The sequence below is a fragment of the Dromaius novaehollandiae genome, chromosome 3 (assembly GCF_036370855.1).
Source record: "Dromaius novaehollandiae isolate bDroNov1 chromosome 3, bDroNov1.hap1, whole genome shotgun sequence".
NCBI lineage: Eukaryota > Metazoa > Chordata > Aves > Casuariiformes > Dromaiidae > Dromaius > Dromaius novaehollandiae.
The window spans coordinates 86,654,133-86,673,842 of NC_088100.1; the positions used below are offsets into that span (position 1 = coordinate 86,654,133).

Consider the following 19,710-nt stretch of genomic DNA (forward strand, 5'->3'; position numbering starts at 1 on the left):
CATGCTCCTGTGCAGACCTCCAGACAAGTCAGAGGGGTCCTGGTGAGGTGTGGGAGTCTGTCTATGGGGAGAGACTTCGAGTTGGAACATTTCAGCAAAGAAGGTGACTTTATTAACAGCAATTCTGTGGCCTGTTACCATACTGTGTGATACCACACTAGCCGTTGAATGGATAACCCCTCTGCTATAGGGCAGTAATGAATTTATTAGGGGAGGACCTGAAGCACAGAGCAAAGCCAAGGAATCTTAGGTGTTTAAAAATGCCTAAGTATGGTATGGTTCAAGCCACACTGACATCTCTAAAAGAGGTGAGTTTGAGACAACAGTGGCTGGAAGAGCGAAGCAGCTGGTAGTAGCAGGGTGGAGATGGCACCTTGGAGGCAGGAGGGCCCCGTGAGATGAGCAGATGTCATGGACAGAGAGAAATTCCACACCATCCTTAGCCCTTACTGCTGACCAGCCTTTTCCTTAACGTCTTCTCCTGTTTCTTGTAATTCTTTTAATTCCAGGAAAGATAAAACAGAGGTAATGTAAGGGTAAAGAGCATTTGTGGTCACCATAGGAACATGCAAGAGGGATCGATGGAGCGAGAATCAGAGGACCAAGGGAAAAGAACCATGAAAAGACAGAAAATCCTAAAAAAGAAGTTGTTACTGATGGGGAGGGAGAAGGAAGAAAGAGAATCGAAAAGAAAAGATCAGCCAGATAAAGAACAATGCATTAAAAGAGAGCACTCAAAAAAAGGTCACAGCTTCCAGGTTATACATTCCTCTCAGCAAAGAGGTGGAAAAGCAAAAGGTATATTAAAAATGCCAGAGCACTGGATCCTTCAAAAAGGAAAGGGAAAAGGGAGTAAGGAGGTGAATAGGCAAGTGATATGAATAAAGAAAAGCTTCTTTTGTATGATATACAGGAAAAAAAGCCGCCAGAAGGCTAATAGCAAGGGAGGTAAATAATATCTCATTTGAAAGCTGACATCAACAATAAACCTAATACAAAATTTCAAAATTTCAAAATCTAGTGAATCTAAAAAAGAGACAATGAAGGTGAATGTGTCAGAATATATTTTGAGAATGAAGAAAAAATACAATAAAAATCTTGCAAATGCCACTACCAAGTTAAAATTTACAATAGCACTTTAATGCTTTTTGGTATTTACTGTCCATGTCTACACTTGTATATACGGGCTCTCATCTAGAATCTGTGTAGGTTCTCAGAGTTTATTGTCATGGAAATTTCTCTTAACAATTTACACATACAGATCCCAAGTGGCAAATGCTGCTGCTGATAGTAACTATCATTCTCACGTCTGTGTTAAAGAATAGCAACTGTAAACTGGCCATGATTCAGTAGCAGCCATCTCCTGTGGAAAGGGCAAGCCCTGTACTTGCGTGTGGAGGCAGAAGCACAGCCTGCCGGAGCCGTGCGGTGGGCCCCTGCCCTCCTCTTGCCCAACAGTGGCGGGAGCACTGCGTCCCGCGCGGGGCATCACTCTTTAAGAAAGCCGTAACCCAGTTCCAGCCTGGAGGAGAGCAACAAAATCACTCCACACTTCAGAAAACAGGAGTGAGAAAACTAAAGGAGGCTGTAACGTTGCGACAGCCATTTATGTATTTGAGCAAAGAGGAGGGAACATTTCATTATTGTGATTGTAGTGGCCAAGTCAAAAAATAGAGGGACAGATTGAAACAAAGAAGGTTTAGTTTAGATACTAGGAAAAAAACTTTCTAGTGGCAGAGATAAAGACTGTCTGGAGAGACTGTGCAGTCCTGAGCTGGTATCTGCACAAGCAACAAAGATTTGTTTGTACAGACATCAGCTAAGGATGCTGCAGGCAGGAATAGCACGGCTGTGGGGAGCCAGGCCTTGCAGCATTCATCCTCCTTTCCCCTCCAGGTCTGCGCTATCGTGACTTCTTCAGTGTATCTCAGACTCGCAGGAGACAAAAACATTAATCTGTTCAGTATAGTCAGATTGAAAGCAAATTTGTATGATTCAGAACTACTTTATAACTCACTTAAATGAATTGTGGATGCCAAATACATTCAAATGAATTGTTGATATCTTCCTTTGAACATTTTGGAATTAAATCTTTGTTTTATATTGGTCCCTATAATTTAACTTTTTTTAGCAAAATTTATGTGTTTTGCACACTTAATATATTGTTCAGTAGTGTTAGTTCTATATAAGACATCTCTAGCTAGAATGGAAATGAAAAATGATAGATTTTACAGCTAAATTCAAACAGCTGTTAATCACTCAGAATAAAAATAAATGGAAGAGCCACAAATAAATCACTGGTGATTCCCAGCTCCTCATTAAAATTACTTTAAGAACAACAGCCTTCTCTTCCTTTAATTGTCCTTTTTGGCTTGTATTCATTTTTTTATAAATAAACATCCTAAATGTATTCCTGTAGTACTTGTTTTCTGGAACTGGTTCTTGTTCTCTATTTGCTATTTCTTAGAGCACTGCTTGGCATTTACATTTGATGATTTCAAACAATACTAGGGGTGCAATCTGAAAGAGGCAATTCTCTAGATTTGACATGAAGATCCTCCTACCAGAACATGTCTTTGTTGGGTGTTTAAGAACCAGCCATAGTTTGTCTTGTCTGATAATTTCTTTGCATTTTGATTCCAATTCTGTATGGCTGTGGCTAGCAGCCTGGCAATTCATCAACTGAATTTCAGCCTCTCTTGATCCTAATTATTCAATTCCCAACTTCTCCTCCCCTGTCAGTTCCATTCTGGTCACCACAATTAATTCTCATTTCTTACTTCTGTATTCACCTTCAGCTCATTAATTTTTGGCCAGTCTCCATTACTCTTCTGGCTTAGCATTTTGCTTTCTCTCCCTTCACTGGTTAAGGCCTTTTCCCTCCCTCTTTGGTTTTGCAGAGTTAAAGGGCAGTTTTAATTGCACCGCCAGAAAGAAGTGGCGACCGCTTTGCCGCTCCCAGGTAGATGCCAAGGAAGCTCCTGTCTCTCCTGTTGGCCGTTTTCCTGCCCAGGCTGGACTGGGAGCACAAATCAGTCTCAGGTGTGCAGCAGCACCAATGTTTCTCTCCCCTCTAGGCTGGACAAAGATATATGTGGACAGAGAGCGTCTTGTGAACCCCAAATCTCAGATTAAAGTTCCCAAAAGGGCTCTCGGTTATTCTAATGAACTGAGAGCCAGCAGAGGTAATTTTCAGCTTCCTGGGAGGAGCCGAGAGGCACTGACTGCTGGCTCCTCCCTGGGAGACGAGAAATGTGGTCAGTCCAACCTGGTTTCTCTCGGTCCTTTTTTTCTCTCAGCAGACACGTGACCTCACTGCAATTCCAAATGGCTCTATCACTGTATAACCAAACCATTGGTTTGGTGGTTGCAACAGGAAGAACAGCTATGCCTTAATTTGAATTAATCTTAATTCCTGCAAGTGGCTCTTCATATATGTTTGAAAACAAACATTTCTCTTTCCTCTGTGGGGGAATAAAAGGAAGTGTGTGACTACTTGGAATTTCTATTCCCAGTAGCGTATTGCTGATACATGACGGTGATTAGGATAGGTATTGAAAGATCTCATATAAACTCTTCAAAAATCAACTGGTTGTAGGACAGGTTTTGTTTCATCTGCCTGGGCCAAATTCATACTATTGATCATGTACAACAGCAGAGTAGCATCACTCGAAATGAAGCTCAGATGAAACAGCTGACTACTTTGATATCCTTATTAGTAATCCCCGTTTTTCCTTTGCATCCATTGTGTTAAGTTCTGTGCAAATACAGGAAAAGACAGCCATTCAATACAGACTTCATATTTATTGAAAGGAAAGAAGAACTAGGGTAAGTATAAAATGGGTCCAGGAAAATAAATGCTCCAAACCTTTTTATTGGCTTGTCAGTGCTGCAAAGTGATTTGGGGGGGAAGGGGAGGGAATCGTGTTCTTAGGATAAAGTTGCATGAAATACTTAATGAATCAATTTGAAACTTTACTTAATTGGAAGCAAGCGATGTTTCAAAGCAGACTCTGGCAGCTAATTAGTTAACTTCTAAGGAAAAGCAGGCAATATACCAGCTGATGCATTGGTGGCAGCAGGAGTTTGGAAATAAATATCTCTATTTGGCACTGAGAAGTGTAACAGAACACAAATTTCTGTGGATTGCCTGGTCCAAGGTTCATGCTTCAGCGCTCACATTTATGTGGTAAAAGAAAATTAAATCTCAGAGTTTAAGATCTGGGTCTTCAGTGTGGATATTTATTAAAATTCATCCAGCCTCCCTAGACTGTGAAAATCTTGAAATGACCTAGATGGAGCACTTGATAAAATCAAGTTCTCATGGGGCATTTCAAGTGTTTATTGATAGAATAAAGCTCAGAAAAATTGCGTGAAGAAAAGCTGAGACACTTTAAAACAGTGATTATTATCCTTGTTAGAAACCAGAAACACACAGTGGCAGGTAGAAACAAAGAAACAAAAATCCCCAATCCCCAGAAATCCTAACTAAGCAAAAACTTGGGGAAGAGCCATTCACAGTGATTTGTAATGATGTGTTTGGTCCTAGGTTCACTCTGGGGATCTTTAGAAGCTGCCTGAGATGCTGAAGGGAGGATTACGGCTGCACTGGGCTCCCCGCACGGCCGGCGGTGAAGCGCGAGCTCCTTGCAGCAGGTGACTTGGCTGTCCTCCAGCCTTGCTGCTCTGGGCTGCAGCTTTTTCCTGTTGGCCATGCAGCACAGCCACCCTAGCCACCGAGGCAATCGGACAGCTCAGGTGTCCGATGTTAAATGAGATGGCTCCAGCATTCATGTATTCAGATTTATTCCCTGCTCCTGGAAAATGTGAGCCTGACTGTGTCTATTATTGTCCCACTTTTTTTTTTGGATGTGTGTGGGTGTGCATTTTTGGGTTTGGTAGTCCCTTCAAAACAAGATATCCATCTCTCAATAGCAAACAAAAGTCAGTACAACAGATGGTACTGAATTTGGCTCTCCTGCGTCTGTCCTGTGCATTGCTGAAAAGGCTCTTTCAGCACGACTGTCCTATGTACCACATAATGCTCTGAAGGTATCAGCACTTGCTTGTTCAACATCGTTCACATGACCGCGTTTCTCCTCAGGGATCCTACCTACTACCCTGATGTGGTCTGGATCAGTTCAAAGTGCTATTTCTCAGGTCAAGCAGAGATTTTCTGGTTCCAGTTCAAGTCAGCTTCAAACCGCTCTGGATCTGTTGTCTCAAGGACAACTGCTACATGTTTTTGTAAACTTCATCAGTAGGTCTTTATGCAAATAATGTCAGTACTAGACATACAATAGCAAACCTGCATAGAGCTCTTCAATTAAAATTGCAGCTTCCTGTATTTACTGCCCAAGCTTTGCTCTCTACTAAGAGTATTCTGAAGAACCTCCAACTGCTATCTTTTCCACTTAAAATTGCTGTGGTTTTTCACAGGTGACAGCAAGGAAAGGAGAAATACCTACTTGCCAGACATGTTTTTAAATAAATGCAGTTAAGTTCATCTCTTCTTGGGTAGCAACCATCCGATTACATTGTATCACTGGAGCAGACTTTGGGGACTGAAGTATTACAGAACTAGCCTAGCCTTAAGAAGTGTTTACTTATGTGATGATGAGCAAGCTGGAAAGGTCTCACTGCTGCTAGCTTGATAGAAAGAAAATAAAGAGTAAATAATTATCAATAAAGTGTGTTTGATTAGGTGTCACTGAGAGAAAGAAAATGCCGAGGTCCAAATGCCATTTCGATGTCATTTTTTAGAAAGCACAAGGTATATAACTTTGGGGGATGATTTTGGTCTTGGCTAATCTTATGGTTCAATATTAAAATCTCAAACTTCCCAAAGGAAAGAGATTCTGCATCTTTTAATGAAAGATAAAACAACAATATAAACATACACAAATTTACAGAGAAAGGATCAACTTTAATACATCTGGAGTAAAAGGTGTTCTTTTTTAAATATGGTATAAAAATAAATGCAAGAAACATTAACAGAGAATATACAGACAACAGACAAAGACACAGGCTTTCTTTCTCAATGTGAATACATCAGTGAAATGAAACCTTCTGTGCTAATTTATTGTGCAATAAATGTGATGCCATATGTATATTTATTAATATATGCATTTTTTACATTTCTTCCAGTTTTTGATTGACATATTTTTTTTTAATAAACTGTGTCTAGCAGAAGCTTTTTTTTCACTGTACTTGAGCTTGCAGAAAATAAAAAGACACAGATCCAGCTTGATATGAAGGAGGAAGTGAGCAGACAGTTTTCGAAATGGAGGCATCGAAAGGCTAGAGAGTCCCTCGGAGTCTGTAATGCCTTAGTATACACAAAAGAAAACAAGTCAGGTCCTGGCTCATGCAACATCTTGTTCTACTGTCCTCTGATTCAGGCAATCAGTGAGCTACAAAGTATGTGTAATGATTTGAGTCTGCTTCCATGCTACAAGGTGATCCTTTTAGTAGGACTGCACTAGACTGGTTAACCTCTTTGATGTGAGCGATTTCCCCTGAGGAAAAGATAAAAACAAAAAACAAAAACAGAAAACAGAGGCATGATCACTGCAAACCTGTTCATCAGCAACCACTCAGTGTTGCCACATCACTGTCAAATAGCTAGGGGCACCGACTGGAGTCTGTCAATCTTAAACCACAGGAAGCCCTGATACTTAAATCACCTGCACTGCCAGGCAGCCAGATTGTTTCACAGCATAATCCAGCAAATTTAAAGGCCATTTCTGGATAAGATTGGTTTTGGTTGATAAGAAACTACTGCTGAGCTTTTTGCTGTTGGTCATACCCAGCACTGAAAATAACTTCAAGACTGCGAGGGTGCCTTATGCTACAAGGACAAATGTGCAAACTGCGGTAGCTCTTGTCACAGATGAGAAAACGCCACTTTAAAGTTCAGCTAAGAAAGTAAGAGGCAGATTGCATACAGGCTGGAAAACAGCACCTCCATGAACTCAGCTATACGCTTGCAGAGACTGTATTTACTATTTATAAGAAACATTGACCAGGTATATTACAGATGATCTGCACAATGCTGCTGGGAAGGTCTTTGGGTTTCCACGTCATTATTTTCCTCATTGCTCCTCCTGCTGTGAGGATGCTGTTCAGCTTTTTAGCAAGTTCATTTGACAAGTGCAATGACTGTCCCACAAAGGTTAGGTCTACACTGTAAGGTATGTCTCCATGCTATATTTCAGGCAGATTTGAGCTTTATCTGAGCTAGGCAAAAGCCATGAGACCAGCTCACATGTCAGCTAATTCTCTCAGTGCCATCCTGCTGTGGCTCTGATCCAACAGAGGCAGAGCTAGCACAGCAAGCGTGCATCGCTCCTCAAAATATCACAGGCATACCCTGATAATGTGACATAAATAGCTCATAAAACATTAAATAGCAAATGTTTCTGTCTAACCCTCCAGTTAAAGGATATTTAATACTTACATTAATTTTGTTGTTCATTTTAAGTGCACGATTCAGAAAATGAAACTGATTTCAAGAAGACTACTGTAGAAAAACTAACTACAGAGAGATGCTACATCTTCTGCAGTAAAGGGTAAATCACTTTATTCTGCCATGTCAGTGAGTTGTTATCTGTTGTCTTATGACTCAGTGGAATTACACAAATTTTATCTATTTTCACTATCAATTAAATGTATCCTCACAGGGATACATAACTTGGTTCTGAGCATTTGCTCAAGATATATCAATGTGGGTCCTCACAGAAAAAAAAAAAAAAAGAAAAAGAAAAAAAAAAGCAGCTCTTTTATTCTTTGTGCTCTGAAATACAGGCTGAACAAAATAGGATAAATTTTTCCTTTATAATAGAATTTTGAAGGGAACTCATGATCCGCAATGTTGGATTAGTCTGTCCATCTATCAGGATCACCACACTGCCTCTGACAGTAATAATATTTGCTCTCTCAAAGGAGGAAAGTCTCCTTCCAGGCATGCTCTCTTCCCTTTGTCTAGCTTAAACTGTCCCTTTCTACCTTCATGAAATTTCACAGTTTCTTGGCACTTGTTGAATCTTAAATTATGTTTTCCTCTAACTGTAACAGGTAAACTGCTCATACCACTATATTATAATAATATACCTCTTCTTTTCAAATAGTCAAAAAAGTATCAACAACTGTGTGGCACTGGAATACAATTTAAAACAACATGTCTGAAACTGTTAAGTGTTTTGTTAGGTGATTCATGATTGTCAGCCTTGGACATAATCTAGGAAAATATTGAGCATACACTTATTTTTACCTTTGATGAAGTTATTCATGTTTAATTTTAGATGCTTACAGGATTGGCTACTTTCCATTTAGTACTGAAGTATATAAAAAACTAATTCCCAATCAGGAGTTTTCTATTAGTTATTTAAAAAAGCTCAGTACTGCATCTGAAAACTGTGTAAGCTTTTGCTGTGCGATAAAATCTGTGAAATAACTTTGTATTCTTATCTGCAACGCTTGCTTGCTTGAGTTGTAAATTCCATGAAATTTTAAAATGAACCATAAACAAGTTCTAGTCTCTTGGGAATTGATTTGTGGTATAATATAAACTATGAACTTTTCATCTAAAAGAAGGCAAAAAACTACTAGTTATTGAATTGATCTGACTTGTATAATCTTATTCTATGGACTATTTCAGATTCTCCCCACAGATGCAGTGAGCTGTCATGACAAGTTTTTGGTATTCTATATCACTTGTTCCCCAGATGCTGCCCCCCACAGTAAGCTTCCTGGCTTTGGATGCTTTTTCTCCTAAGCCCTGCAGCGATAAGGATTTCTCTGTATGCTCCTCTCCTCCACTGCCCTTCTCTGCCTCAGAGAATATCACACTGCTTAAAAGAGATGAAATCTTCACTGGGTAACTGAACAAGGTGTGTAAAGCTTTATATGCCCTTTTTCCATGCATTAAGAGATGTAATTTATCTTTAAAAAGTGTTTATAGTTCAAAAAGTGACAATTTAAAACAAACAAACTTTCCTTAAGAGATCTGCTTCCATGTTTATTCTGACTCATATTTCCTCTTCTTATTGCAAAAATAAGCTTCTAAGGCACAGAATCCATAGCGGCCCAAAATGGGAGTAATATCCATATTCCACTTTCTGATTCAGATATGAAGTCATTTGTTAATTTCAAGTTTGCAAAATATTCTTTCCAACTCTGTTCCAGAGAACAGAGAAAAACAAACTCTATTCTAAAATGAAAACTGATTATTTAGATTTGTACAGTAGGATTTCATAATTATCATCTCTAGAAGACTTCCAGATTTACTCAGTTTACCAAATTGATTTTAGGACCATTCCTCATGGGTCATAATTTAAGATTTGAGCTTAGCTATTTCTTTTTGATATAATGTTAACAAAATTTCCACAAGCCAAATTATGATTCAGGCTACTACATCACATCTTGAGAGGTGTCACAGATGACTAATGACACATAGGAAAAAAATCTCCTTTGCTAATAAGATTAAAGAACAATTGAAAAAAATCACAAAAAGCAGCCGATGTTCCTCTGAAGAATGAAAAGGAGATCTTTAATATTTTTTAATATATTTTTGCCATGAATAGAAGTGTACGGCCAAATTCTAAACTGGAGTAGGATTCTTGCCTGCATAGGTGCACTTTGGACATATTAATTGAACCTAATAAAAAATTTTATTATAACATACAAGCCCAAATGAAGCTTCACACACATAACATGAAAAGGGAGTCAGAGAACAAGGAGTCAGCATAGTAGTCAGAGTGAAGAAGTGCACCTATGAAAACTGCATTAATTGATTCAAGTGCTCATTTCCCTACCTAGCATATTTGCTTTTCAATAGTGTTGTCCTTCCAACTGTGCTTTAAGGGAGTTAAGGGAACGAATTACAAAGCAATGTGCAGATTTATGAGGCGCTAACTACAAATGGGCTGACCCCCTGATCTGTTTATGTAGCATGACACTAACACTTCAGATAATCTGGCAAACACGTCAGCAACAACCTCAATAAATAGGTGACTTACAAGAAGTCAATATGAAATTTGTGTAGGGGCTGGAGCTGAAAAGGATGGTAGAGGAAGATCAAGTCTTTTTCTTTTAGAAGATGAATTCTCTAATTCTCATCCTTTCTGCTAAGTAACCCCAATGGCTACTTTTTAAATGTTTCTTTATTGTTAAGACAGGTGCTACTCACCAGGTTAGAACTAGAAATGGGAACTCTACACATCTGACTGGGCAACAGAGAAAGTGCGAACCCCAGCACGAGCAAAGTGAGACAACCCAACTGGACTTGGCCTCTTTGCCCCCCGCCAGCAGCCCATCTGCTCATGCGCTGCACACCCGGGCATGCTGGCAACCCAGCTCCTATCAGCAGGCCAAGCTCCCAAGCGACACCGCAGTGCACCACACGCAGAGCCTGTACCTAAACGCCCACTGACAGAGGCACATCTGGGGGAAAAAGGAGCAGAAATAGCAAGAAGTACTTTCTTGGGATTTAGCTGGCCCTGGCTCCTCTAACACCAGGGAGCTGCTCTAGCATTGCTCACCGGGGTGCAATGCTGCTTGGATTTCCCCCGCAGCACAGGACGTTGCTCTCACGAAGCCGTGCCACTGTACTGCTCTTCCAGGGGAGGAGGATAGCATTTTTTGAATGTGGGGCACGAGTTCTCACTGCAGCTGCAGCACTAAGTGCTCACATGTGCAGTGAAATCCTTCAGCCTGCTGTGGCGACTTGCGGCCCATCAGTCTCTTCTCATTACTGCCATACCGTTTCCTGGAGCAGTCCGTAGATAAGAGGCAGTGCCCGAGTGACTGCATGCCTATTTCTGCTAATTCCAAACTGGGTGATGCTCCCTCTTTTCTTTCATCCCCACTTATCTTTACATTCACTAATAAGCTGCTCTCATTTGTGGTTAACCTACAAGCTTTTGCCAGATTCAAGCTGGAACTTGAATAACCAGCTGAAGTATGGGGTAAAACGTAAGATTTTTCCAAGGCATCAAAGCACTCAACAAATATTTTTCCTGTGTGTTTGTCCTCGGGCTGGCCCCTCAGGTTTGTACATCACCTTGCTGTTCTCATTCTTGCAAACAGGACAAGGTAGATGTTTGTCACTTGGCGGACACTGACGTAAACCCTGAACATGTAGGTGCTGGCTCCTAACTTACATCGACCTGGCTGCGCAAGCGCTACTCCTCAATTTTCTCTTCCAGCAGAAAGCGAAGCAGTTTAGCTTCATTTGCTGAACACGACTAGGAGGCCAGTCTTCACCGGCATGCCCTACAGCTGCTCTTTTTTGGTTTTCCTCATGAGGCTGGGCATCACTTCTGACAAAAATAAATGCCATCCTCATCTCCAAAAAAGGGGTGAGCAGAGCATAAGTAAGCCAGAAAGAGAAGCGAATCATTACAGGAGACAAAAGCAGGAGGAAGGAGAGAGCTGAGGCTCAGAGGATTATGAATGTAGAGCTGGGAAGGGAGACGGGGTGCTGGGCAGGAGTGCAGGCTGGCGGGGGCTCTCCCGTGGCCTCGCTGACCAGTGGGGATGGGGCGGAGGGGAACAGGCCCCGCAGTCGCCCCACCGAGGTCCACTCAAGCTGCCACCTTCTGCCGCGGGCATGGCCAGCCTGCCGCGGGCCAGCCAGCACCAGAGGTGCCCAGCTCATCCCACAGCTTCACATGGGAGGCTATAAATGAAAAGAGGAGGGGAAACGTTCAGCGACAACCTCAATACCACTGTTCAGGAAGAGCCGGAGGAGGGCCTGTAGCTTGGCACTCTCTCCATACATGTATGCCAAGGCCTTCCTCTTGCCACAGAAGTGGCACAGATCAGGGACCCCAGGAAATAGTTGTCTCTGCCCAACTGGTACCGGGCTCTTTGAGTGCTCCTTTTCTGTTCTATTTCTTGTCCAATGAGAAAGAAAAAATAAAAAAGATTTTGTGAAATAACAGAAATCAAAAAATTCAGAATCACTTCAGGTCATTCAAAATGTTCCATTTAGATAATTTAGAGGGTTTTCAATAGTTCAGAAATATACAAATATATGCAGCCTGTATGTCAAAGGAAAATTAGAAAACTGGATGTTTCTTTTTTCCAAAATACAGAAAATGCCAAATTAAATTTTTCAGTTATTTCATCAGTTCTTTTTAGTCAAACATTAATAAGCCATGTCTTTCTGGAAAAGGGAAAAGCCTTCATTTCTATTATTATTATTATTATTATTATTATTTTGAATATTTCAAACAAGTTTTGTGATTTTTTTGAATAGCTTTTTTTAAGTACAAACTTTCAGAAACAACCGTAAGTAAATTTCAAAAGTGTAATTAGGAAATCTTCCACGGGTCTGTGCAGAACATGAGATTCCACAGGTGATATTGCATTAAGGCTTATTCACCATGCCATGCTGGAGGAAAATAGAGCCCTTGTTTGGATTTCAGGGCTAGATGGACTTCTGGTCTGAAACAGTAGAGTTCTTAGGTACATAACAAGTTTTACCTGTTCATATGCAAAGATTTCTAAACAGATGAAATTAATATGTTACCTATATTGTTTCTCAAAAAACAGACAGATTTTAATATGGCAAGAGATGACATCAATTTAAGCATGGAGAAAGTCTGTCCCCACTGGTAAGAAGTCAAGAAACCATTTTTAAGAGTTAAGTTCCAACTCTAGGCCATAATTTGCTATGTCAGGTTTAGTGACATTGTACTGAGCACTGCAAAAATGTGCTGTGTTCAGTGGCCTTGACATTTCTCATCTCAAGCATGAAATTGCCTAATGTTAGTGGTTTGGAGGAGAAAACATCAAAGGACACTGTTAAGTTATTTTTTACAGCTAGGTGGGAGAAGACAACTGGAAAGGGTACGAGTAATGGAAGATATGTTTTTAAACTCAGAGTTGTTAAATGGGGTCTTGTTTATGAGGCAAAGAGTGAAGATAATTATCATATGATGGCTGCCTGGTTCAATACATGGACCGGACTTGGTCTATTCTGTAGGGGCTGCCTGTCCACGAAACCTCACAAACTTGCACTGCGCACAGTACTTTGCATGCTCTACAGTTGGGCACCCTAACTCTGACGGTGGCTTCTGAAGCCGTGACACCACCATGTGATGCTGGAGTATCTGCCACGCTGGGCGGCTCTGAGGACGGAGACTGCACCTCCTTGCTCCGCTAACTTGGTTCCTGGTGAGAACTGCCATGGAGTGGAAATGAAATTCGCCTACTCTGCTGTGAAAGAGAGCCCTTCGGTTTAGGTTTCCAGGGTGCTGATCACAGCTAAGCACCAGGCCAGCGTTCCAGAAGGCGTCTTGCTCGGACTGTCAGTCTGCCACTTTCACAAATCCTAAATGTATGTGAGAAATTAAAAACAAACCCTTCCTTAAAGACCTCCTTGTTCCTGTCAAAGTTATCAGTGCACCTTTTCTTTTCTTGTTTTCCTGCAGTGTAAATATTACCACTTGGGGCAGAGCAAGTTTCCCGATTGTTTTTTAATGGAGAATTTTTTTCATGTACATTCCTCAAAAGAATTTTTCGTTGTCATAAAAAGCACCTACTTTCCCCTTTCTGTTAGTGCAGCAAGCACTAGACGGAACCAGGATTTTTCTCTGCTCTCTGACTTATGACTTTGTCTTCCCTACTCACCTACTCAAGGGGTTGCAGGTGACTAAACCCGAATTATTCCAAAGCAGAAACCCCCGGGGCTGTGCAGGGAGCACAGAGCGCCTTCACTCTGTGCAGCTGACTCTGAGCTGTGACGATTTTGTTTGCAGGTGTTATATCAAAACAAAGCACTTAGCCAATGTCATCATCCCAGGAGTGCTGAAGTGTGTGTGCCCTGTGTTTTCACCCATGGCCTGGCGTTGTGAATAAATGAGGCAAACCAAAAATAGCCATCTTTACTACTCAAACTACAAAGTGTTCAGTAATAAATATTACATATAGCAAATACCAGTTTATTACTATACCTATATTGTACATGAATGCAGACGTGTTTATAACATTACTGTCTATTGAAGAGTGCCAAAAGCATTAGCAATTTTGCACTGTAAAATTTACAGAGCAAGCCAAATATCTGATGCTTTTAGCTGTGCATTTAGGGCTTTCATAAAGTGCACTGAATTATTGAAAGTTTTCTGGAAAGAAAACTCTCCAGTGTGAAAGAAATACAAAGCTGAACTTAGTTTCTAGCATACATAGCGCCTCTTTCATTTTTTCCCCACCAAGCCAGAAAAATGATTCATTATATTAGGCGATTGCTGTTTATTTCAAGGAATACTATAGAGAGATAGCTCCTGCAGCATAACTTTCTAGTTTAGCACATGTTTTCCATAGCAAGTATGGCCCACTTTCAACTATCGCTGATTTGACTAACAAAAGGTTCAGGAACCTCTTACAGTCTCCAGCCTAACAAATCAGGTTATGAATTACAAGGTTGTCCTCTCAGGCTGGGTCCCCACAGACAACCAAGCTTTCTGTTTTTTTAAACACTTCAAACAGAAAATCGGAGGTCCAATTTAGTTCGATATAAAACCACTTTGATACAAGAGACAGAAAAACAGAGAAAATGGGTCTAAATTTACTAAACTGTCAGAGTAGAAGAGAAAATATGATTTTCTTCTTACTCAGTCATTTGGAGACCACAGCATTTTCCCAGGTTGTCAGAGATCTGTTCCACATCTATTCTCTGCAGTAATCAGAGGAACAAATCTATACCACAGTCTCTCACTTCACAGTTGAACAAGTTAATGCCTATGCTCTAGGATATTCTGAGAGACATCTTCATCCCTGCTGCTTGGAACCACTGTACTAAGGCATATATTCTATATTATAAACAAGCTGAAATCGAGAACAAGAATGAAAATGCCTGGTGGCAAGGATCCTGGGTACTGGAGCATATGAATCTGTCCTCTCAGAAAAAAGGTTTGCACTTGAGTACCTTGATACTCCATATAAATTTGCAAGCCTCAGAGCTACTGATCTAATGGAGAACAGGTCTAGCAGTGACATTTTCCACTTTGAAAGCTGACCCGACTTGACAGACTCCACCCGGATTCTCAGGTAGCAGTTTGAGCAAAAGCAAAACCACATTTATTATTTCATAGATTGCTCAGTGAAAAACAAAGTGCCCTCTTCTACTGAAGAAGTACCAGTGCTTCAAATCCAGAAGTGCTCGTTCTCATTCCTAGCTCACAGCTTGTTTATTGGGCCTCCCCTGCGTTGCCAGCATCCTGCTGTTCGGGTGCCCACACCCTGAGATCAGTGGGCTGAGCAGGGCACGCCTGCAGGGCATAACGCTGCAGCATTTACGCACAGAACTGCTGGTTTATCCATAACACCGTTCTGGGAGATTATCGGAGACGAGTTCTGGTGCCTCCCAGTCTTTCTTCACTTTCCGCCTTTTTTTTTTTTATTCTCCTCACATCTTTCTTCAGCTTGGTATTTCTCTCCTTATAACCACTCATTTATATACTCTTTACCACAGCCCCTTTTTGACCTTTTGCCTTGACCCAGCTCTTTAAGCTCCCATGGAAAACCTCCCTATTGCGGCTTGCCAGTCACTCTGACTGCAGAGAGGCCCTCAGAGGTGCAAGAGGTACTCCTTGCTCTCTACATTTTCTTTTATTAACATGGCCTTGGTCATTAATATGGAACTTCCTATTAAACACATCCGCGGAAGAAAGTAGCATTATCATGTATAATGTTGTTTTATAGATCAACCTGTTTAGACAACACACAAATCACACTGCAACATGCTATGGCAACACCACCATGCAAAAAATAGGGGTTTTTGTTTCAAACATTGGGATAGTTTCTTTGTGGTCATTCATATACTTTTTAGTGTCTTTTACTGACTTTGCTTGTCCCATTGAATCCAAATTCATTCCTGAATTTACAAACAGCGGACTCAATGCATATTACAGGAAGCCTTTACCTATAAGAGAGTAGCAAAAGAATCGCAGTTTTGTTTTAACATGTGAGATATTCCCACAGCCTCACAAAACTTTGTTCTTTCACTGCATTTGTTTCTTTTTTGATTACTGGAAAGTATATGTTTTTAAAATGCTTGGGGAAAAATTCTTGAGCCTCATTACACAGGAGGCAGTTTCTGAGAACTGCTTCTCCTTCCCTAGAAACTAAAAAAACAAAAACCATGATCTTTGCTGAAAGCTCTTGTATTTTTCATTTCAACGCACACAGCTCCACTAACCAGGTCACAGAAAAAGCCACAAACACACACACACACAGCAGCGTCAACTGCACAATTCAACGGACAATGCAGACAAACTTGAGTATAATCCAAGATCTTTCTACCTCTTTTCATAACAGGTTAGTGCTCGCTCTCAGTGTTGGTGTACAGTTTTTATGGCATGGGAAAATAGGGATGTTTCTGCCCTACAAAAATAAATGTGTTGAATGCTTTAGTTTGAACTTTCACAATGTTAAAAAAAAATCCCAAGACATTGGACAAGTAAAAAGAATCCCACACATCAGGAAAGCAGCGGCTCTTTCAGCTGGTGGCAAGAAAATGCCCACAATAAATTTGCCAGCGTTCATTTTTTTACCTCAGTGAAATCTCTCTCCAAAAAAAAAAAGATTTTTTAATCAGTTTTTGTAGTCTGTTATCCAAATGAAATCCCAATCAAACCCCTGTGCATCATCAGCATGAACTGTTTGGTCCTGAAAAAGCTGTACTAGACATTAAGGAAGATGGCGATATTATTTTAGTTTTTTTTCTGTGCCCAATTATAAAAATGGGACAAACTCTTTTCCAGTAAAATAAAAAGGAGACAAGAAGGAAAGCCAGTGTATTCAAACTGTATCGAACTTAGTCTTTTGAGAGGAACCAGAAAAAGGAAAAATATCAAGCAGGTTTTTCACAAATTCTTTACTACCATTTAAAAAAAATGGAGAGTGGATCATTCCATGCTTCTTAATGCAAAAAGCATGGCTCCCAAAGGTCCCTTCCTCCATGGGTGACTACGGAGGTCAGCCGGAAAGGGACGAGGGGGAAGGGGTTGTAATGAAAGCATATTACAAAACTGTCATTCCTAGGTAAAGTCACAAACTGGCATAAATACAATTTTAACTGTCACGTTAGAGAAGCAAAAAGGGAAAGGAGGGATTGGTGAGGGGGAGAAGGATGTTCCATCAGGTTTACTAGTCTTCCAAGGCAACAAACTTACCACATTGCGTGTGAATTTCTCAAAAGATGTTCGACGATCCAGTGTGTTTTCCAACTTAAATTTAAAATAAAAAAGAAAGAAAAAGAAAAAGGGGGGGAAAAGAAAAGCGAGAAAAAAATGGAGTAGAAAAGAAGGAATGATGAAATAATGGACTGCAAAACAAAGTTTGTATAAATCAGGAAGCAAACATAGGTATGAAGCTGTAATGGGACTTTGCTAAACAGTGGATGGGCAAAACAGGTATAGTATTTGACAAAAATCATTTTTCATGGGGATCAAACTGGTTTGATTTAAAAGAAAAACTGAAAATAAAAAGAAATAATGAAGTGCACATCTTGTGTTAATGAACTGACATTCACAAACTTAAGGACTTCACACGGACAGTTGTAGCTTTCTGGCATTTTCAACATCTCTCTCTATATTGGATCTTCAGAAATCAATGTTTGAACAAAAAACAAAATCATACAGTACTTTCATATAATTTTAGGTTGTCATTATAAACAATAGAATGCTCTGGTGTTAAAAACTACCTTATGCCGGCAATAAGCAGGGCCCTGATTTTGCAGCCACAGAGCTCCAAACTGATTCTAGGAGATCATTATTTAGAGCCCACTAATAGAATAATTTTTCATTACAGAAATGTGCATTGTGCAAGCTGCTCCACATAATCTGGGCTGTGTCTGTTCAGAAGTCCTCCCATGACTGGACTTTTTAAGCAAATATTACATACCAAGACATGAGCCTTTGTTTGCAGAAGTGTGACATGCTCTCTCTTTCAAATTAGATTCCTAGACTAATCAAAACTATTCATGTAATAACAGGGAAAGAAACGGAAGTAAGCCCTATTTTTACAGTTGAAATTAGAAGTTATTCATATGAATGAGATTGTTTCTATACACATTCTGTAGCTTTCGTAAGTGGAAATAACGAGAACAACAATTATTACATAAGCAAACTTCCAAACATGAAAGACTATTCTTCTGGGATTTTATTTTATTTTTTAATGTATTTGTAAAGCACTTATCAATTTAAGGTGCTTCATAACAGAGAAAACAGTACAATATGAGATGTAAAAATAAAAATAAGTTTTGCTAGATTAACTTATCAAAACATGCCCGCATGCAGGATATATACATGTATATGTATATTGAACTCCTGTGTGTATGTGACCCTCCAAACACGCCAAGCTGGTCACCTACCAGATATCCAGTTGCACTGGCACAGGGGAGAGAAGACTGAGTATTGTTGCAAACATAACCACCGCTTTGCACAGTGGCAAGACAAAGGCAAGATGGACCAATACCTTTTTCTTGGCCTGTAGCAGCTCCTGGTAGGCACTGGATCGTATAAAACGAGGATAAGAATCACTTTTCATCAGTTTGTAAATGTGCTCCTGAAAGGGAAAGAAGACACTACTATTCTCCTAAAAGAAGACATATTGAAAATGGGGTGCAGTCACATATTTTTAATGGTATAACGTATACCAGCTAGCACTATTTCAAATGGATAATAGGAACTCTTATTATCAGATAGCAGGTTGCTGTTCAGCAGCTAAGGCTGAGATGCTTCCTATTCTTAAAGCAGAAATTCCACCTATCTGTCATGTATAAAGAACACAGCACATCTTTCTTTAATTTATAGCCCCTATTTTCACTCTACAATTATTTTTCTAAGAATTTACAACAGAGTTCTTGCAATTGAAGCACTTCTACCTTAAGGCTCAGCTTCAAGATTAGTCAGCTTAGTTGAGATACTAAATCCAGGGCCCTGGATCCTTCCTTCTTCATCAGATTTTCTGAATTATTTTCTGGAGATGCTTTTCTTACTTCACAAGCTGGAGAAAGGTCTTAAGTTTCTAATTCAGCACTGCAGAGAAGTGCTCAAGTTAGGGAGGATGCGCCCTGCCATGGCTACTCTTGAAAACATTATTTGACAGATGTTTGTTTATTCTGCTGTCCAGCTGACAATATACAAAGGAAAATACATATGCAAATTGAAGAACAGTTCCAGGCTAATCTAATTTCCAAGATATTTATTCTTCAGAAGCACATGAAAATTTGTAAAACCTGAATCAGAAAACAAATGATGTAGAGCTTTTCTTTTTCGAACATTCTTGCAATATTCAAGAAACTAAAAATTGATAATGTAGGGTATTTATGATTCATTATTCCGGTTCTGGTTATAAGGTTAGAAGAAGAATTTTTAGAAAAAGCAATCTGAATAGGAAATACTCCCATAAAAATACTATAAAAATTCCACTGAACTTTGTTATTTATGTTTTCCTTTGAACTTGAACCCTATCTTCTAGTATAGGAAACTTATAGCACAGCAACCCTGAAACGGCAAATAAACTTTAAAGTAAATACTGTTTCTAAACTTGATACTGCATAAGATCAGTGAATAGAAAAAATCACCTTTGATTAAAAGTATGGCAAAATAAAATTAAAGCTGATTTTTAATCAGTGTTATATTAGAATCATTCTCCAGGTTTTCCAAGTGCGCTGCACTATACTTTCTAAACTAAACAGAT

General features: G+C 39.9%; 1 protein-coding gene across 6 annotated transcripts in view; it reads right to left on the reverse strand.

The window, feature by feature from the left end:
• Positions 1-5,848: 5,848 nt before the first annotated feature.
• RGS7 (regulator of G protein signaling 7) overlaps positions 5,849-19,710 on the reverse strand; it is a 290,217-nt gene continuing 276,355 nt past the window's right edge. For 2 of the 6 annotated variants that reach the window (XM_064509374.1, XM_064509369.1), the window contains 3 exons: positions 18,484-18,573; positions 17,181-17,234; positions 5,849-6,328 (listed from right to left, as the gene is read on the reverse strand). In XM_064509374.1, the coding sequence (XP_064365444.1) occupies positions 6,170-6,328; positions 17,181-17,234; positions 18,484-18,573 (303 nt within the window). In that variant the 3' untranslated portion in view covers positions 5,849-6,169. Of the gene's footprint in view, positions 6,519-16,308; positions 16,390-17,180; positions 17,235-18,483; positions 18,574-19,710 lie in introns of all 6 variants that reach the window. The other 4 variants (XM_064509372.1, XM_064509371.1, XM_064509370.1 and 1 more) reach the window with 4 other exon arrangements.